The sequence below is a fragment of the Dermacentor variabilis genome, chromosome 11 (assembly GCF_050947875.1).
Source record: "Dermacentor variabilis isolate Ectoservices chromosome 11, ASM5094787v1, whole genome shotgun sequence".
In the NCBI taxonomy this organism is placed as follows: domain Eukaryota; kingdom Metazoa; phylum Arthropoda; class Arachnida; order Ixodida; family Ixodidae; genus Dermacentor; species Dermacentor variabilis.
The window spans coordinates 8143841-8162517 of NC_134578.1; the positions used below are offsets into that span (position 1 = coordinate 8143841).

Genomic DNA, 18677 nt, shown 5'->3' on the forward strand with positions numbered 1-18677 from the left:
GCAAGAAAAGTTTCGTCTAAAAAAATGACAAGCATCCGCTTACTTGCCGCGAATGTGTACTTTTGTCACATTTTTGTGTGCTCTTTCATGCAGCGCGATATTTATTGGTAGGGAAACTCATCACATAAAGCTTTGTACACTTACAGCTTCCAGTTGGTTCATTCTTTCACTGCCTGTGACAAAGAGAAGTTTGTCGGCCAGCACAGAGCTCTTTTCAAGGTTCAATGTTATCTTGTCATTCAGGCGAAGCACTAATTTTCCCTCAGCAGAGCGTTCTTGCAATATACTTGGATAGACAAAAAGGTCAGTTTCTTCTGCAAGAAAATTAGGAAAAGATAAAAATGGCATGAAGCAGTCAAGTTACACACTGAATTTCGAGTTTTCAAACAAGAAATTGAAATGTCTCATGAGTAGAGAATAAAGCGATACAAGCGTTGACTAAATTTATTGTAGATATAAAATTTTGCAAATATTTTCACTCGTCATTCATGAAGTTCGTCCGATGCACGCAAAATTGTGTGTATTCTATTCCGTTTTCTGGCATCCTTCAGAATATAGAGCAGACTTGACGATGCCTGAATATCAGATTTGGAGAGCACCATAGTTCACTGAAGAGTTTTGCACTTTCGCACCTTTCCATACACTGTCATGACTGTGGATGTCATCTGGTTTTTGGTAGCACTACTATGCTGTTCAAGCAGTAGGAGAAGCTGTCGCGGCAAATAATGGAGATTTTCTTTGTACGAGAGAAGGGCTCAGATTGTGTCAGCCAGCCATGACTGGAAGAAAGAGGAAGAAAGAGAAAGAGTTTCTTTGCTGGATCTAGGGCGAGAAGGTCACAAATCTGGCTGGCGCGTAGCTACATTATATATATATATATATATATATATATATATATATATATATATATATATATATATATATATATATATATATATATATATATATATACTGTGAAGTAGATGCGCGTATGAGGCAAGTTATTTTCGGCCAGGGTCCGGCCTTCATCACAACTGCTGAAGGCCGGACCCAGGGCCGAAACGTTAATAAATCGCTTTAGACGCGCGTGTACTTCACTGTATACATTTGCCCCGATCCTGAAACGTTTCTCACCATATATATATATATATATATATATATATATATATATATATATATATATATATATATATATATATATATATATATATATATATATATATATATATATATGTGTGTGTGTGTGTGTGTGTGTGTGTGTGTGTGTGTGTGTGTGTGTGTGTGTGTGTGTGTGTGGGCGCTACTTATACTTTACTACGGTACTATACAATGTACAAATGCTATATATGTATATGTACTACTGTTCCTTTCATTTCAATGTATTTTTCCTGTTTTCCCCCATTTAAAGCGTGTGGCCCCTTCGAATCATTGCATGTTTATCTTGAAGGTCGTTCTTTGATAGCGATATTTTGTGTATGACGAAGGCACTAGGACATTGGACTGTTTTTCTTTATGTATCATTCCTTTTGCTGGAGTAAACTTCCGTTCAAACAGTGTCATGTGGTGTCCTCCCCTTTTACTTAGTGCTTGTTTTTAGACACGCTGTTTGAGCCATGAAGTATCACGACCAGATATCTTAGCATAAACATGACACATTTTTTTCTTCACACAGCCGCCAAATAGAACCACCTGCCTCTTGATATTGTGAACGTCACTTCCCGATCTGTATTTCTACTGCACTTCACTCATCATATTCAAACAAGTTCTCTATGGGTTTCTGATTTTTTAAATTTACCTTGGCATAATATCAAATTTGTCGCAGCGGCATTTTGACGGGTGCGAAGTGCAAGAATACCCGTCTACCGTACGTTTGGTGTAGTAAGTTAAGGAGCCCCAGGCGGTCAAAATTATTCTAGAGTCCCCCCTATGACATGCTTCATTATCCGATCGTGGGTTTCACATGTAAAACACCAGAATGTATTTAACTTTTTTCATAATAACAGATTCCTGGCGCCCAAACATGTAACGCAGCGAAGTTGGGGGTACATACGGAAAATAATGTGAACTGAACGGAACTTCGCCTGGTGGACATCTTAGTTTAGCACTCTTTGTGCCGTCTCTGGACAATTTTAGTCGCCGTGTGCAGGCAACGCAGTCGTCCGGAATAGACTGTAGTGCAAACGTGAGCTCGCTTGCACAACAGATCAGGTCATATTAGCCAGGTTTTGCAAAACCTTGTTACACAATAAGCGTAATGGCAGCATCCTGACGATATCGGGAAATCACGTATGACACGTTTTGTGCTATGTGAGCGAAGTGGTGAAATTACCCTGAGGGAGTTTCTAACAGGCTACATAGATTCACTAAAAGCATAGCAGCTTATGAAAAAAAATCACTTCAACTGAACCGAATAGGTTAGTAAAATGACGAAAATACATTCTCTGCACAACGTATTCACTTAAATATTCAGAGGATAGTGCCCAAATATATGCAGATGACGGCGCAGAGAAAGCACGTCTCTAATATATATTTATAATGAACATTACGAATGCTAATATATGCTCTAAATCATTGCAAAATTGCTATATTGGTGCCGGAGTAAATCAATATCATGATGTGATCACCGTTACCTGCATTGCACCGGAGAACAAATTGCAGTAATACGATGATGGAGAGCATTCTTTTTACCGGTCCTTGATCTTCGGACATAAAAGTTGGGTGGTGGTGGTGTTCTACTGTGCGCAAGTTTCAGCCGTCTATATATACAAAGTTTGCTGCAGAAAGAACATCCTCCTTTACAATATACCCTACTGTGATTCTATAAAGCCTGAAAGTTGACCTTTACGTCACTAGTTATGGACGACTTTCAGAACTTGGTTACCTGCGCGTCAGCTGGCGTCATTTATAAGTCTTACAGTTTTGTCTGGCTGTTTCACGGGGTCCTGGCATCCACACGGCGCAAAATGTCTCGCAGACAAAATATACCGTAGGTCGCTCAGCTAGTTAGCTCACCGCCAAATGACAAGACAATTGGTTGATCTGCGACGAAGTGCACAAGTATACACGACTATCCATGCACCCTTGGAATGACGCAAGGACACTCGCTTTTCTTTGCGGGCGCGAATTGGTTTACATTAAAAGGACGATGATTGTTCCACCTAGGCATTGTTTGCAATCCCAGATACATGACAGCACAAAAAAGAAGTCGTTGCTCAATTTGGCCCTACATGCTTTACGTGGTGCTAAAGTACGTATGACGTAAATAAGATTGTTACAGGAGTGAACTGGTTGAGATCTAATATTACCCGCGATTGTCTAGGAACAATACAAAGCAGCAACACAAAACAGCCCTGTCATTGCTGGCGTACTAGAACTCAACAGTTCAATCAATTTTTCTTGTGTGAGGCCATGACAGAACACTTCTAGATTTGGGGCCCGGGGCGCTATAACGTAAAGCTATTCCTAACTTTCCTATTACACTTCTGCAATCAGGCCTCCGCGATTGCTTGGTAATAAGTTGATTGAATTTTCCGGCAAGTTTTCGGCGACACGGGCTCAGGTCTCCCATGACCAGAGTTGGTCGCCGAGGTCGGAGCTGAGCAGGGCGGTGGTTCACCTCAGCTATATTGTCTCGGGATTTAATTCGTTCTTCCGTTGGGTGTTACATTCCCATAGCATGTGTTTGAGTGTAGCTGCGTCAACAAATTTTCGGGCCACCCCACTTCGCCTGTCTTTCACGCGACACCCGAAAACCGCGAAGACGCCCCAATTGATATGATACGTGCACGCTCATTATGCATGAAAAGACGGAACCAAGTAAAAATAATCCTTTATGACTCCACGCCTCTTTCACCGCTAGTTCTGTGATATTGGTCAAGCGTTTTCGGGCTGCGTTCATTTCGCCTGTCTGTCACGCGACGTCATAAAACTGCAAAACCTCACTACGTCAAAGTGACGTGGGGGGGTTCAAGATTCACAAAATTTACAATTGTCGGTTTTACCATATTCAAGACGCATAAGAATGCCGAACAAAACAGAATTTTTTTTTCAGTATAGCCAGGCACTGCCCCGTTCCGAAAGGAATAGCACATGACTGCCCACCAATTGCTCTAGCCCATGGCTACTCGGAGTTTCAGGGGAGCATAGATTTATTTGCGTGTGAAAAAGATTTGTGCGTGGCATTATAACGTTATCGAGCCATTTGGACATACATATGTCATTGCTGTGCGAAAACTTCTTTGCTCAAAATCAGTTTTACAGGCATTTTTCACCTTCCGTTGCACACCGGCGCAATTTTCCCCCAGGTACCGCAAGCCAAGTCAGGGAATGCGAACCAATCGCAGACAGCGGCATCACCCTACTTATTGGGTTACCTACTTTCACTGTGCTGGCTCGGCCCCATTGAAACCTTCTCCACTTGACTTGCTCATCTCTTCGTGACAGCCAATTAGATAAGAAAAGCTGCACCAATGTGGGCAATGCTATTCGCTTTGGGAGCAAAAAGAAATGACCTCCTATAAACGACGAGCGCGTTTGACTGGGCTTTTCAAACAACGCTGCGGATTCCGCCCGATGCTTGCGTCGGCGGTTACGTAAATTTAACGTTTGGAGATTGGAATAAAAACAGATTGGACTGGTTAGACGGTATAGCGCCCCAGTTGCATCTTTTTTTTGTTATTATACTGCTTTCTGACTGCGTTGCCCAAACGCTCCAATTTTGGTGTCGAAATAGGTTGAGGCTTAAAAGGCTGCAAACCAACCTCTGATATTTTTTTTTACAAATTTCAAACAAACAAAGCCCGTCGCGTACGTTACACCGTTAAAATCATATTCGCGTTTGTGGCTTTTCTACGCGCCTCGGGGATGTCACAGGTGTCACTTCGTCGCGCTAGTGTGACGTCAGCAAGGCGCTGCGCGTTACTCACCAAGGTAAAAGATGTCGATCGGTCGGTCGACGTAGGCCGATAGCGCCGAGATCCAGTTCTGTGTCCGGAGAATAGATGGTAGTTGTACACTTATATATATATATATATATATATATATATATATATATATATATATATATATATATATATATATATATATATATATAAAGCGTGCTACTTTGCAAGAAACACAGGTAATACCGAGGAAAGGGTGCATGCGTGGAGGTAAAATGTAACTTAATCCCACCGTTAAGGGTTGCATCTTTCAGTAGCAAAACGAGCACCATTTGCTGAGAACGTACCTTGATAAAACATACCTACAATACACTGCCAACACTGAGAACATGTCGTAATAAGTAGAACTGCAATGGTAGTGGCAACAATAGAGAGTAATACAATTCTAAGCAGTCGGCACAATACAATTCTAACAGTCGGCACGCAATAAGCACTTTAGTTTGCTAAGAGAAGCGTTGTGGCTGTTGACAGAAACAATTTCCGCAGGCAGCTTATTCCAATGGTAAACGGCAAGGAACAATGGCGAATGACGCATAAGCTTGGTACGAGTGATAATTCGTTGTACTTTAAAGCAATGGTCTAATCGGGAAAAGTCGCGATACCGGTTTTATATGAGATTATGTGAATCACGCAGGATTCTAATAAAGTCGGGGAAAGTGAGATAACAGGGTAACGAGTCTTCGCGTTTCCAGTGAACATAAATTTAGACGCGATTTGATATCAGTAATGCTGAAGTAGCGAGAGTACTTCCTTGTGATAAACCTAGCGGCCTTATTCTGCAAGGATTCCAGCTTCCCGGCAAGGTAGGCTTGATGCGGGTTCCAGATGATGCCGGCGTATTCTAATTGCGATCTGACTAAAGTTGTCTATGCTAATACTTTGGTTTCCTGGTTTGCGGAATGTAAGTGATGCCTAGTAAAACCCAGAGTGTTCGACGCTTTGGTAGTGATATAATCAATGTGTTTGTGCCATGTCAGGTCTGAAGAAATATGAACTCCTAAGTATTTTACAGCAGGAACTTTCTCTATGGCCACGTTATTGATAGAATAAAAGGAGGACACAGTGAGTTTAGCCGGAGTAAATGTTACAACTTTTGTTTTGGAAACATTAGTCTGCATCTGCCATTATTCACACCACTAGCAATATTGTCAAGATTGGACTGCAAGGCATTAGTATCAAAAGGGTCAGTGATCTTTCTGTAAATAACATAGTCGTCGGCAAATAGTCTAATAGTAGAAGTAAGGTTGCTGCTTATGTTATTCATATAAATAAGGAAGAGAATCGGCCCAAGCACATAACCTTGCGGCACACCAGACTTTACACGGGCTACTGCAGAACAATATCCATTGGCAGAAGAAGCGAAACTGGAGGAAAGCTTAGGCATGCATTGCCATTCTTGGATGTGGAAGCCTTCAGACACCAGTCCTGTGCGCTCATCATGCTATTTTGACACTATGACGCAATCTTTAAAAAATTGGTCCACAACCACATTAAACGCAATACAATGACAGATGGCTATCTTTTTTCTTGCTTACTGATTTCATTAGCGTCCCGTTTGTCCGACATGAACACGTGCGCAGGAAAGAGGAATCTGGTGAAAAACGTTACAAGTGCACTTGACAAACTGCAGTCCACGTTTGTTTCGCAACTTTCCTACAGCGCATCTGTCTGCCTCTAGTTTGTTGGGATCTTTCATGGCGTGCTCATCCCAAATGACAGCCGTAAAAGGGACTTGTGCTTGAGTTTCCGCGTAAGAGAATTATATTTTCTCGCATGTTCGAATTACAATCCGATGCTATCGTGTCAGCAGGTTGTACGTAAGTCGTACGCTACTAACATGCTGACTGTTTTTGCTTTTAAACATTCATTTAGTTCAATAAGGCGCTTGCGCCTGGCGGACGGCCTAGAAGAATTAGGATGTATGCTGTACTATCCCACAGACGCGTGCCTGCGTGACGTACGTCGCTTGGGGTGGAGGTGCTTGCGTAGCGTCGTCTAACGTCAGTTGGGGTGGTGATACTTGCCTAATCTCCGCACCAGCTTCGCTGTACATCCATTTTCACAGGGTGGAATGGAGATGGATTTCTTTATTCTCAGTCTCGTGATTCACTTTTTGGCACAGGCCAGCAAGCTTTCTTGGGGCAGTGAGCAGCGGCCTAATGGGGGCCCTGTGAACAACCCTCTGTAGATTGTGCGATGGCTTGTGCGCGTACAGCACTATCACAATCTTTTAGTACGAGCGGCTCTCAGGCTGAGCGGCCCTAGAATTCTTGGTTTTGAAATCACCAAATAGTACTCGCCTAGGCTCGTCTAAAGGCTGTCCTGCTAGTTTCTGGAAGCTTGCCTTCAGCAGGCATGGCGTGGAAGATGATTACAGCGTACAGTGGATGAGCCTTTCTTCTGTTCTGTAGACGGCAACCCGTTACTTCAGGTGCACTACATAAAATTGGTGAGGGTACGCGGCGAGGAGAAGACAACACCAGTGGAGAGAGTAGTGAAAGCTGGTTACAAACCATGGCGGCCGTGTATTCTTTTACGAAAGGTCTGTCTTTGCTATTACGATATTTAAAAATTATTAGCGGCTGTATGGTCCTTGCAGAACGGTACTCAGCTGCGACTACATAATAAAATTTCGAGCTCAGAGTAATTTCGAGGCCCATTAACAGAGGGTTAAAATTCTAGTCCGTTTTCATAGTCTTTATGGAGGCTTCAAACAGTCCCCAAATCACCCACAAGTAGACATATGGGGCGCAGGGCGCACAGCTTCCTATGACCTACAACTTCTGGAGCTCTCAAGGTCTTTCTAGGAGCTCTTTGGAATCAAGTTTTCGATTACTGTGGCGACTGACGCAAGTAAGCCGCTTCTTCAGGCACATCCACGCGCACGTTTTATACGAACGTCACCGCAAGGACTGCGAGTGTAAAGTGCTCGGCAATTCAAACACGACGATGAGACCGCATGGTGACCGGTGCTTTCCTGCGCTACAGGTGAGCGCTGTTTCATCGCTGGGGCACCAAACTGAGTCACAGTTTGTCACAAAGGCCCTTCATCGCATATAACACGTTGCGTCAGCTCCGTGTTCTGGCCGCTCAATGGGGGGGAAGCACCTGCAGCTATGCGCGGCGGGTATTGCGTTTCAATCGCCGAGCAGCTGTACAGTGCTCAGCTATTCAGACGCGATACTCGCATGGCATGGCTGTGCCACCGCGGGGCCTGGACTTCCGCGATCTTCGGTGCTGCTGCTTCGGCGGGTTGCTGCTGCTGTTATTGCCGAAGAGCTCACACACAGAAAATACAGAAATAACGTCCCTGATGATGGGGGATCGAACCTCAATACCACACTACAAGAGCCCGGTGCTCGAGACACTAGGCCGCGAACTCCTTCCTTCGTTCTTTCTTTTTAACTAGAATATAAAATATTTGCAGCCTTATAAGAGATTAATAATGCCAGCTAATATTTGGTTGACGCAAAAAGGTTAACATTCTCTCAGGCACACAAGTGGTTCAAAATGGTTGAGGCATTCTGGTTCAACAAACTTCAAGAAATCTTGGGATAAGTTCTTGAAAATACACATGAATTCAGCTCACATCAACATTCAAATTATTCGCAGTCATGTGTTTTCTCTAAGTGGCTAAAATGCAAGCTATGCTCTTTAATTGTAAAAAGGAATACGGGTGAAGAACTATTGTTTATTGAATAAATCACTTGGCGCCATGACGAAAATATCAGCTTTAATCACAATTCCGTGGGATCCCTTCTTTCGTTGTGTCAACTCACGTTGGAGCCTTCACGCTTCAATCTGTTTTGACCTATCCACTAAATGGCAACGTAGGCGCCGCGAATTCAGATCAACGCAGTGGCCCCGTCAACAGAAAGTGAGCAGAGAACTATCGCTCATTCGGGACAACGTGTAAGCCCGTTTGCGTGATGACAACGTGTAAGCCCGCGTAAGGACTGTCAAATTTACGAGCATGATTTTATGAAGAGCATGATGCCAGACTGTTCCCCTTGCAAACGTCATCGAGTGCCACGAAAGCCCTTCTATGCACTTCTGTTCGGAGCCGTTACATATGCACTTTTACTTGACGAGAAGTGAGACTCGCATTATAAAAATGCACTCACATTTACTGTATTCGCTAAAAACTTGAAGCACAGCGTGCTTGCAGGCAAACCACTTAAAGCTGAAAAGAGCTCTACAAATCCAACGCACGTGTTGTAATTTATATGAAGCGAAGCTTTGGTGATTGATAATTGCTATTTGATACTATATAAAGACTGGTTGGGTTGGATGAGCTTTATATAGGAATCGTAGTGCGACATGCCCCTTCTGGATGATTGGCCGACAACAGGCACATACCTAGTCCTAAATAGGTTTACGATTGCGCGACAAAACGACAGGACAAAATAAGTCACACAGCGACACACACGGCGCTAACTTCTGTAAAGCAATGAAGGGGGCTAGTTGGTGAACGTTCATGGTTATACTGCGCTCAGTTTTACAAACACGATACTAAGGAAGGACAGGACGTGGACGGACGAAGCGCAAACTACCAACTGTTTGATACTGTTAAAGAACGCGCTTATATACAAGGAGATATGTTGCGGGGGGGGGGGGGGGGGGGGGGGGTTGGGGGCTACATATAAAAAGATATGACAAGGTGACGACATGTGATTATAGTTTGGGTCAGGCATACATCCTTCACATGCACCCGTTCGCCCTGGCGAACTCAACCTCAGCTTTGATAAGCGCGATAGACGGAGTGCTTACGCACGTCTCTTTTTCTTTAGCTATCGCAAGCGCCTCCCATATTTCTCGCTCCGTTTTTGTTTTTGATGTTCCGATGACTGTGGTGCTTTCTATTAGCGGGGAGCATTTGCACTGTTTGCAATGTGCGGCCAAGTTGCTAGGTGCTGTCAGAAGCTGGCACGTGTATTTGTGCTCCCGTAACCTATCGTTTAGACAACGTCCAGTTTGCCCAATGTATACTTTCCCGCAGTCTAGTGGGATTTGGTAAACAACTGAAGTAGCGCATTCCACGTACTTTTTTGAGTGCTTAGTCTGACAGACCGTACCACTAGGGTTGGCCTCTTTGGATCCTGCGTTCACCTTCTTGCACATGCCTTTTAGTTTTTGCGGGGCGGAGAACAGAACTTGAACGTCATGGCGTTGGGCTGTCTTTTTTATCCGATGTGACAAGCCATGGATGTAAGGCAACACCACGCGTTTTTTCAATTTTTTCTGTGTTTTCTGCCTTTTCCTGTTGGCTCTGATTTCGGGCAACAAGTTTTCACAGATTTGCACCACCATGCTGTTCGGGTACCCACTGTTTCTCAAGCGGCTTACTTGCAGATCGATGCTCTCCCTCACAGCATGGTGGCATGATTTTTCAATTGCTTGACTGATGCAAGCCTTGGCGATGCCTCTTTTAATGATTTTAGAATGGCAAGAGTCGTACCTCAGGATTTCTTTTTCTCCTCTAGTTTTGTAGCACCAGCACATGTGGGAGCCTCTGATCCTAATGTTTATATCAAGGTACTGCAATCGACCTTCGGTAGGAGTCTCGTACGTGAACTCTAAACCTTCATGTGCTTTTTTGAACATGCTGATGACAGTTTCTACGCTACATGGATCGGTTTGGTTTTCTTTCATGCACACCAAATAATCGTCAACATATCTGAAACAGGTAGTTATGTTCGTGTCTCCAAACAAGGCGGCAAGTTTCCTGTCTCCCACACTCAAAAATAAGTCGGAAAGCACGGGAGCTATACAAGAACCAATAGCGATTCCATCCTTCTGCTCATACACGCTGTCACCATATTCGATAAACGCACCATGTAGATACAGTTTTAACAAGTTCACAAAACTAGAAATACTGCACTTGCACACGTCCTGAAATTTGGTGTAGCCCAACGTGTCGATGGCTTCTTCTACTGCTAGTACTACCGCTTGCCTCGGGACACTGTAGAACAGGTCCTTCACGTCGATTGAAAAACAAGATGTCGGCGGGCTACTCTTTAGTGTTGCAATAACTTCGTCAGAGTTGCGGATCAAGAACGGGTCATCGAAAGGTAAAGAGTTCAAGCAGGCCTGAAGGTAGTCCGCGATGCATCTTTGACATGTTCCGCGATCTTCAATAATCGTCCTAAAAGGAATTCCCTCTTTGTGGGTTTTTACCGTGAAAAATGGCTTCAGAGTGAGTTCTTTGCTCTCTTTCACGCGCTTTGCCAACCTTGTCAAGCCCATGCTTTCACATGTTCTGCCTGCTTCATTTTTCAGTTTTGCAATTGCTTTGTACGTAATGTTGCTTATTGCGAAATTCTTACGGATCGCTTCTTGAGCGGATTTTTCGTATTCAGGAGCGTTCATCACGACAAACACGCCTGTTTTGTCCGAAAGGAGCAGTTTTAGATTTTCTTTCTTGAGGTACCTAGTCACTCTGCTTGTTCCTGCAGGTTTGGGTTTTTTTACTAGGTTCTTGTTTGACACTCCCGTCAAAACTTCTTGGATGCAAGTTACTTTTTCTGGCTCAGGGGTTCTTTCCGCGACTGAGCGTACCATGGCTAGGAACTGTACTGCCGTTACTGGAGGTTCAATTGCGTATTTTGGTCCCTTATTTAGGGTCTGTTGCACATAATCTGGGATCTTTCTACCGGATAGGTTGACAGCACCGCTTCCTTGAGGCTTACGCTTTTCTCTTCTAGGGAGGCTCTTGAATGAGCCTTTCCACAAGCTTTCGGCATGCAACTCTGCCAAGTTGTAGAAATACCTGATCATTGCTGTTGAAGCCGCCGGGTCCATTGTTTCCGCGCATATCGCCGCAATGTGGTCTCGAAAGAGGCGAATCTGTCGCCACGTTTCCGCTCGAAGTATCTTGCAGAGGCGTCTTGCCGTTCTTTCGGTAGGGGCGACGTTTCCGAGTAGACCAGCCAACACAGGTGAAGACAGACCGTTGTTCAGGGCGTACGTGAGAGTGCGAGTTCTGTGCCTGGCCTTCGCAATGTTGTCGACGAAATATAAAGTGCGTGGGAGCGGAGGAAGGTTAGGGATGTAGAAGCCCGATGTACTCGAAATAACATTTAGTAAAGCAATGAAGGGGGCTAGTTGGTGAACGTTCATGGTTATACTGCGCTCAGTTTTACAAACACGATACTAAGGAAGGACAGGACGTGGACGGACGAAGCGCAAACTACCAACTGTTTGATACTGTTAAAGAACGCGCTTATATACAAGGAGATATGTTGCGGGGGGGGGGGTTGGGGGCTACATATAAAAAGATATGACAAGGTGACGACATGTGATTATAGTTTGGGTCAGGCATACATCCTTCACATGCACCCGTTCGCCCTGGCGAACTCAACCTCAGCTTTGATAAGCGCGATAGACGGAGTGCTTACGCACGTCTCTTTTTCTTTAGCTATCGCAAGCGCCTCCCATATTTCTCGCTAATAGAAAGCACCACAGTCATCGGAACATCAAAAACAAAAACGGAGCGAGAAATATGGGAGGCGCTTGCGATAGCTAAAGAAAAAGAGACGTGCGTAAGCACTCCGTCTATCGCGCTTATCAAAGCTGAGGTTGAGTTCGCCAGGGCGAACGGGTGCATGTGAAGGATGTATGCCTGACCCAAACTATAATCACATGTCGTCACCTTGTCATATCTTTTTATATGTAGCCCCCCCCCCCCCCGCAACATATCTCCTTGTATATAAGCGCGTTCTTTAACAGTATCAAACAGTTGGTAGTTTGCGCTTCGTCCGTCCACGTCCTGTCCTTCCTTAGTATCGTGTTTGTAAAACTGAGCGCAGTATAACCATGAGCTAACTTCTGTGTTTGAAGTTAGCAGCGTGTGTGTTATTCTGTGTCTTCTTTCGTCTTGTATTTTAATCGCGCTGCCGTAAACCCATTCAATATGCGTTACCAGCAAGCCCACATTGCAGCCCTTGTGAACACATCCAGTGCCACAAACTAACTAAAGAAATCAAAGTCAATCAAAGAATCAGTCAAGCATTTTTCACAATGCCATCAACAGATCGATGCTCCTTGGAATTGTCTGTGGGCCGACATTGTATGCTCAGGTTTTATGTACGAATTTATTTTTTATTTACACTGGACAAACGTAAGCATACTTAGGCCGCACACAAGGGCCATATAAGCCACTTCGCAGGTGTTTTAATACAATCCTCGCATTTATATTACCAATATATCCGGGGACATCCGGGGACCGACCCAACAGCCAGGCAGCCATGCCAAATTATGGAAAGTTGGCCAAAACGGCTTTGTTCAATCCATAAAAGAAAGAAAACAGATAAATGGCCAATCTGTGCAAATCCAAGCTATTCAGACATTAAGTACAGCGAGGCTCCATATAGGAGCTTTCACACCATCCCGAATAGCTAGGGGTATGGTTTGCCTGGGCCCCAAATCTACCCAAGAATTTGCAAGCACTTCGCTTTAATCGGTGCACCTGCTTGGCTATGGCTGAATCTGTTCAAATGCCTAGTACATATGTGTTCTGCGCTGTATTCGATGCGTGTTCCTGTATACTGCGATGGCTCTACAGACGGCAACCGTAGAGCACGCGGCATTCGATATCAACCGCGGCACCGCATGTTGTCCACCGCCACCACACGAAAACCATCGTGTAACTCGCGTCAACAACCTTGCAGTAAAAGGACACAGCATCGTTGCACTAATCTCGCAGCCACTGGGCGGGCTGCAACGTAGTACAATCCAATATATATCATGGCGGCATAGAAATTAGTGCGCTCTACATACGAACGCACTCTTCGTACGCGCATATTACAGGAGCGCATTGACCCTGGCTCAGTTGTCTAGAGCGCGCGAATGGTGGTGCTGATGAGGAAGACGGTGATGATGATGGTGATCATGATGATATTTTTTTGAAGTGGTGCGGGCGAATAATAGTAATTCCTAGCCTGCCCCCTCGATCTATTCAGGTTTTTAGCGCATCTACTGCAGTGTAGCATTTTGCCTATCTCTAACTATGCCTATGCCTGTATTGCCTACGTCTGTATAGCATGTACGGCGCCGTCTCTTCCCTGCTCTATTTTTAACAGCGTAAGCTGTTATGAGTTCATTCCAATAGCCGTTTTGGTTGGCAATGTTGTCCGCCACGGCCCCCGGTGTCTGTCGCGGGTGTCGCGGGGAACGAGGAAAAAATATGTCCAGCTCTCTCCGGGGTCGAGCTCGGGCCTGCAGCGCGGCAGGCAGCTGCTCTATCACTGAGTTATGCCAGCGCTTGCTAGCTTGCTGCGGAAACATGCCCTATAAAGGCGCCCTAGCACACGAGAAGACAGGCGATTTGAGATGCGCGCCGCGAAGCATTGATACGTACAACTTTGCATAACATTTGCGTATTGCGCCAGGTGGCTCGACATGTCGAAGTTGCATACGTTACGTACAACGCAGAGCGAGAAATCTTCGGGAAGAAAAAGAAGATTATGGAGATGCTTAAGAACTGCTATTATGAAAAACATGTACGACATGCCTGATTGAATCAAGAAGGCTACGCGACTGTCACCGCCCGATTTCAAAGGGGACGCCAATAAATCCACCTCAGCATCATCTTATTCATCAGCATAGTATCGTGCCACTTGTCTTACGATGCGAGATGCGTGCCGCGTAGCGTCGATACGTGCACACTTTGTATTGCAGTTGCATTCTATAACACCAGGTGGCACACAATGTAGTAGCATAAGTAGGGGTACAAGGTAGATAGCGAAGGTTTGAGGTAGAAAAAGAAGATTAGGGGACGTATACAAACATGCTAGAGTGAAAAACATGTATAGCATAGCTGAACAAATCAAGCAGGCTAAGCGACTGCATGTCACCGTCCCGTTTCAAAGGGAACGCCAATAAATCATCTTCATAATCATCATTAGCGTCGTATCGTGTCACTTGTCACGCGATGTCAGATGCAGTTGCATGTTGCATGTGTCAGGACGTGATTAACTCAAGCAGGCTAGGCGACTATTTTTCACCGAGCCGTATCAAAGGGCACGCCAATAAATCATCATCGTCATCATCATCACCAACAGCATCGTATCGTGCCACAAGTCAAGGGATGCGACAGGTGCGCCGCGTAGTCTTAACGCCTCTGTTTACTCTTCCCTACACTTCACGGCGCTTCCTCGCAAGATACGAACCGCGCTGCTGAAGAAGCGAATCGCAGAGCTCCGCGCGCGGCTAGGACCAGGCAACTTCGGGCTTAGCAGACCGTTGTGCACAGAGTAGCACAAGCCGCAGTTCGCCGTCCTCGCCGCGCGGATGGTTCAGATCGTTCTCGTGAAAACGACTTGAAGAGACTTCGCCGCGAAGAGCCTCTATTGCGTGTCGCAGAAAATTAAGCTCTTGTGTAGCCGCTCCTCCAGCTTACTCTGTCACTGTGCTGCATGTGCCGCGCAGTCCTGCGATTTTTTTTCTACGAATACTGCAAACGACTTTTGCTTATTTCGGCCGCTGATCTCGCAGTGCTCCCACCAGCTTTGAACCTTAGCGTTTTTGGGAGGTGCAAGTTCTGTACTGTTATAGCTGGGTAACAACGCGCGTTCGCACCATCAAGTAGAGGTCGCAGGAATTAGCCAGCTTCCCCCTTAGAAAATGACATATTAAAGGCACCGTAAGGAAGACCATCTACTGAACTTGTGCTACAATGTTATTATTATGAAAATATCTCTTGCCATTAGCGAAGCCTTGATAAGCCAGAAAATACAGAAAGACTTAAAACGGCTGACCATGCCGCATCGGACTTCACCCACCGGCTTCCGTGGTGTCATAAATTTATTCATTGTTTATTTCTGCCTAGTACTACTTCATCGATAAAGAAGGAAGGGCATAATATTGTAAATGAAAAGAAGACTGAAGTTATAATGATCTCGCAATCTTGCTTTGCTAAAAAACTAATGCGAGAAAATACCTTGAAATCTGTCTCGTCTCACTGCATCACAGGGCCCTTGTGTTCTGGTATGAAATTAGACAACAAAATGAAGAGAAAGTTTACGCTTTGTTTTCTGTACGAGTAATCGGGGAGGAAATGACGTGACAATTTTATTTCAATTCCTTCCTTTTTCTCGCTCCGTCACTGGTTCGAGGTGTGCTACGCCTACGTAATAAATGCTTTTCATCTGACGCAACGAAGGCAGCTTTTCATTATGCTAGTACCCAACCATAGCGGCCACGATCACGTCAGAGGGCCATATTAACGCGCTTATATTGTTTTGACTTTTGATAGTGTGCATTTCACCAGATTATCACTGCTATAAATTTTGTGCACCTCGCAAGACGCGCCTGTCCCACTCCCAGGCTTTTTGTCATGCTTTTGACTTCTCAGCATGTCACTGCCATACTATCTATCAGCAGAAAGGACTGTTCGCGAGCGGTGAACAATCAGAAAGTTAAGGGGAAAATGAAACATTCAATTACTAATTACTTCCACCCTAATTAGTTCTCTCCACCATGCGGGTTTCCGCAGAACTACTACGTTAAACAATAAGAGAGTATATAGAACGGAGTGAAGGCAATCTTACAATATGGCATCACGGTCTTTTTTCTTCGCCGAATAGAAAAAAAATTTATTTTGAAAGAATGTTTTAGCAGTCTATAAACTGACTCAATGTTACTTTTCAGTGCTTCTTTAACGACAGGCCCCTACCGGTTGTGGAATTTACTACAACTAAACAAGAAAACAAACAAGCAAGAAGCCAAGGGAGCATACAAGTATAACTATGTTTAATTGGAATACGTGAATAATGAGGTAGTTGAAGATCAAAGTAGACGAAAAGAAAGCTTGCTGCAGGTGAGAGGCGAGCGGCTATTTTCAACGTTTAGCGTGCGGTGCTTCACCAATTCAACGACACCGCAGCTCCTGTTTCTATGTGTGGCTGTGACGAGGCAAAAATTGAGCCCGGATGCTCTTATTTCGCTTGCCCCACGGAGCGAAGCCAGCCAGTGCAGCGCGCGATAGCTCGCTACGTCATCATTTTGTATCCTGGCGACGCCTCAGGCTCGCCTGGTTCATTCCGGTTTCGTCGATAAATTTCAGCAATAAACTCCAACTGCATTGTGAGAAGCACGAGTTCCGGCAACCAGTTCAACTGGCAGCGAATGCTTGTTATTTTCTTTTCGAGACCGAATTTTGTCAAAACATTGCACTTTCAGTGAAAAACTATAATCGCACGCGTGTCTAGTAACTATAATGGCAAAGGACAAATGAGTTTCTTTACATTATTGTGCATCGTTCGAAATTGCGAGGGCTTGAACAAAAATTGAAATTTAATTCACTTGATGAGGGTTCGAGCGCGTTTAAGAAAGCGGTACAGCAAGAACCGAATTGACATAACACAACACTACCTCACATTAGGCACTGGATAATAACCCCAATAGTACGTTAACAAACTCCAATGAACGCAAAAAGGAAAACATTTCTGACAACAGATAATAATATACCTATAAAAAACTAATATAATTAAAATAGAAGCACCCGAAATGTCTATGGCATCCCAAAACCATAACCCTGTAAGTACAATCAATCATTCACATTCATCAGCCGCCACGGGTGAAAATAAAAACAAGAAAAACGTCCGATCACTTTGTTACCGCTATTTCCAGTTTTCATAGTTTGTCTATGAATAGGACTTGAAAACATGAAACGCTAATCGCTGCACATACCTAATATATGCCGCAAATATACTTAACACAGTACTAATGTAAAAATAACGAGAAATAGCTATGAAATCCCCAAAACGTAAACCCTTACACAGAATCAATCATAAACATTCACAAGTCACCACACACGAAAACATGTTTGACCACTCTATTACTAATACTTTCAAGCTACACTTTTTGTTTATGCATGGTATTTGCGAAAACAGGAAGCGCTTACCCTAAGCTTTGTTTTCCCAATACAGTTATGAAAAATGGCACTTCCGAATGATCGTCTCAGAGGGAAGTGTATACGGAAGTCTTATTTTTTTATTGTCAGCCTCGCCACAGTCTGGGACGTTGATTCCAGGGTGTTGAGGTGTTGTTTGTATAGCCGGGCCATTATATATCCAAACAGCTTACGTACAGGAACTATGGGCCAGCATGTGCTTTATACTGTACTCACGCTGTGTGTCGAAGTGCTGTCTGGAAATAAATAAGCATTTTTATATGATTTTGCTGATTGCCTTCTATTTCAAGCAAAGCTTGCATTTTACTTCGTATATTTGCAGTTGTTCACTTCTACCAACATCCCCCATAATGTGTACTATGGGAATATATGTGCTACCAGTATATATAGACCAACGCTATTATAGTTTGCAGACTGTAGGCTTTCAATAAAAATTTAAAGAAACGTTGTCTACAGACAGTGGCCTACTGCATTGATGCAAAATCATGGCTGTGGGCACCACTTCCACGTGCAAAACATGTTTTCTGTAGGCTGTACGAATTGTAGCTGGAGAAGGGGTAATCAGTAGACAAATAAATCTAAAATTTGAAAGGCTGGCTAATATAACCATTACTGCCACCGGACAATATAGAGAAATTAGTACGCGGTGCAAGGAGGAGATTGCTTAATTTTTTATCTTATTTAAATCCTCACTCACATATTCAAAATGCCAACAGTAGCATGGTTTCAATAAATATGTGGTGTTAGCTGGTTTAGCTCCTAGCCACCAATTTTCCCGATTCTTGGTTGAAAATAAAGTTCTTGGTTGTTTTACGTTCATTGCATGCTTTCTTTAAGTACACAAG

The 18677-nt window shown here is 44.1% G+C and overlaps 1 protein-coding gene across 1 annotated transcript in view; it reads right to left on the minus strand.

Moving 5' to 3' along the window:
* LOC142564276 (venom metalloproteinase antarease TserMP_A-like) overlaps positions 1-2769 on the minus strand; it is a 37831-nt gene extending 35062 nt beyond the window's left edge. Inside the window, exons 1-2 of the mRNA XM_075675217.1 lie at positions 2610-2769; positions 145-314 (exon numbers count right to left, since the gene is read on the minus strand). Coding sequence (XP_075531332.1) covers positions 145-314; positions 2610-2688 — 249 coding nt within the window. The 5' untranslated portion in view covers positions 2689-2769. The remainder of the gene's footprint in view (positions 1-144; positions 315-2609) is intronic.
* Between the last annotated feature and the right edge of the window lie 15908 nt (positions 2770-18677).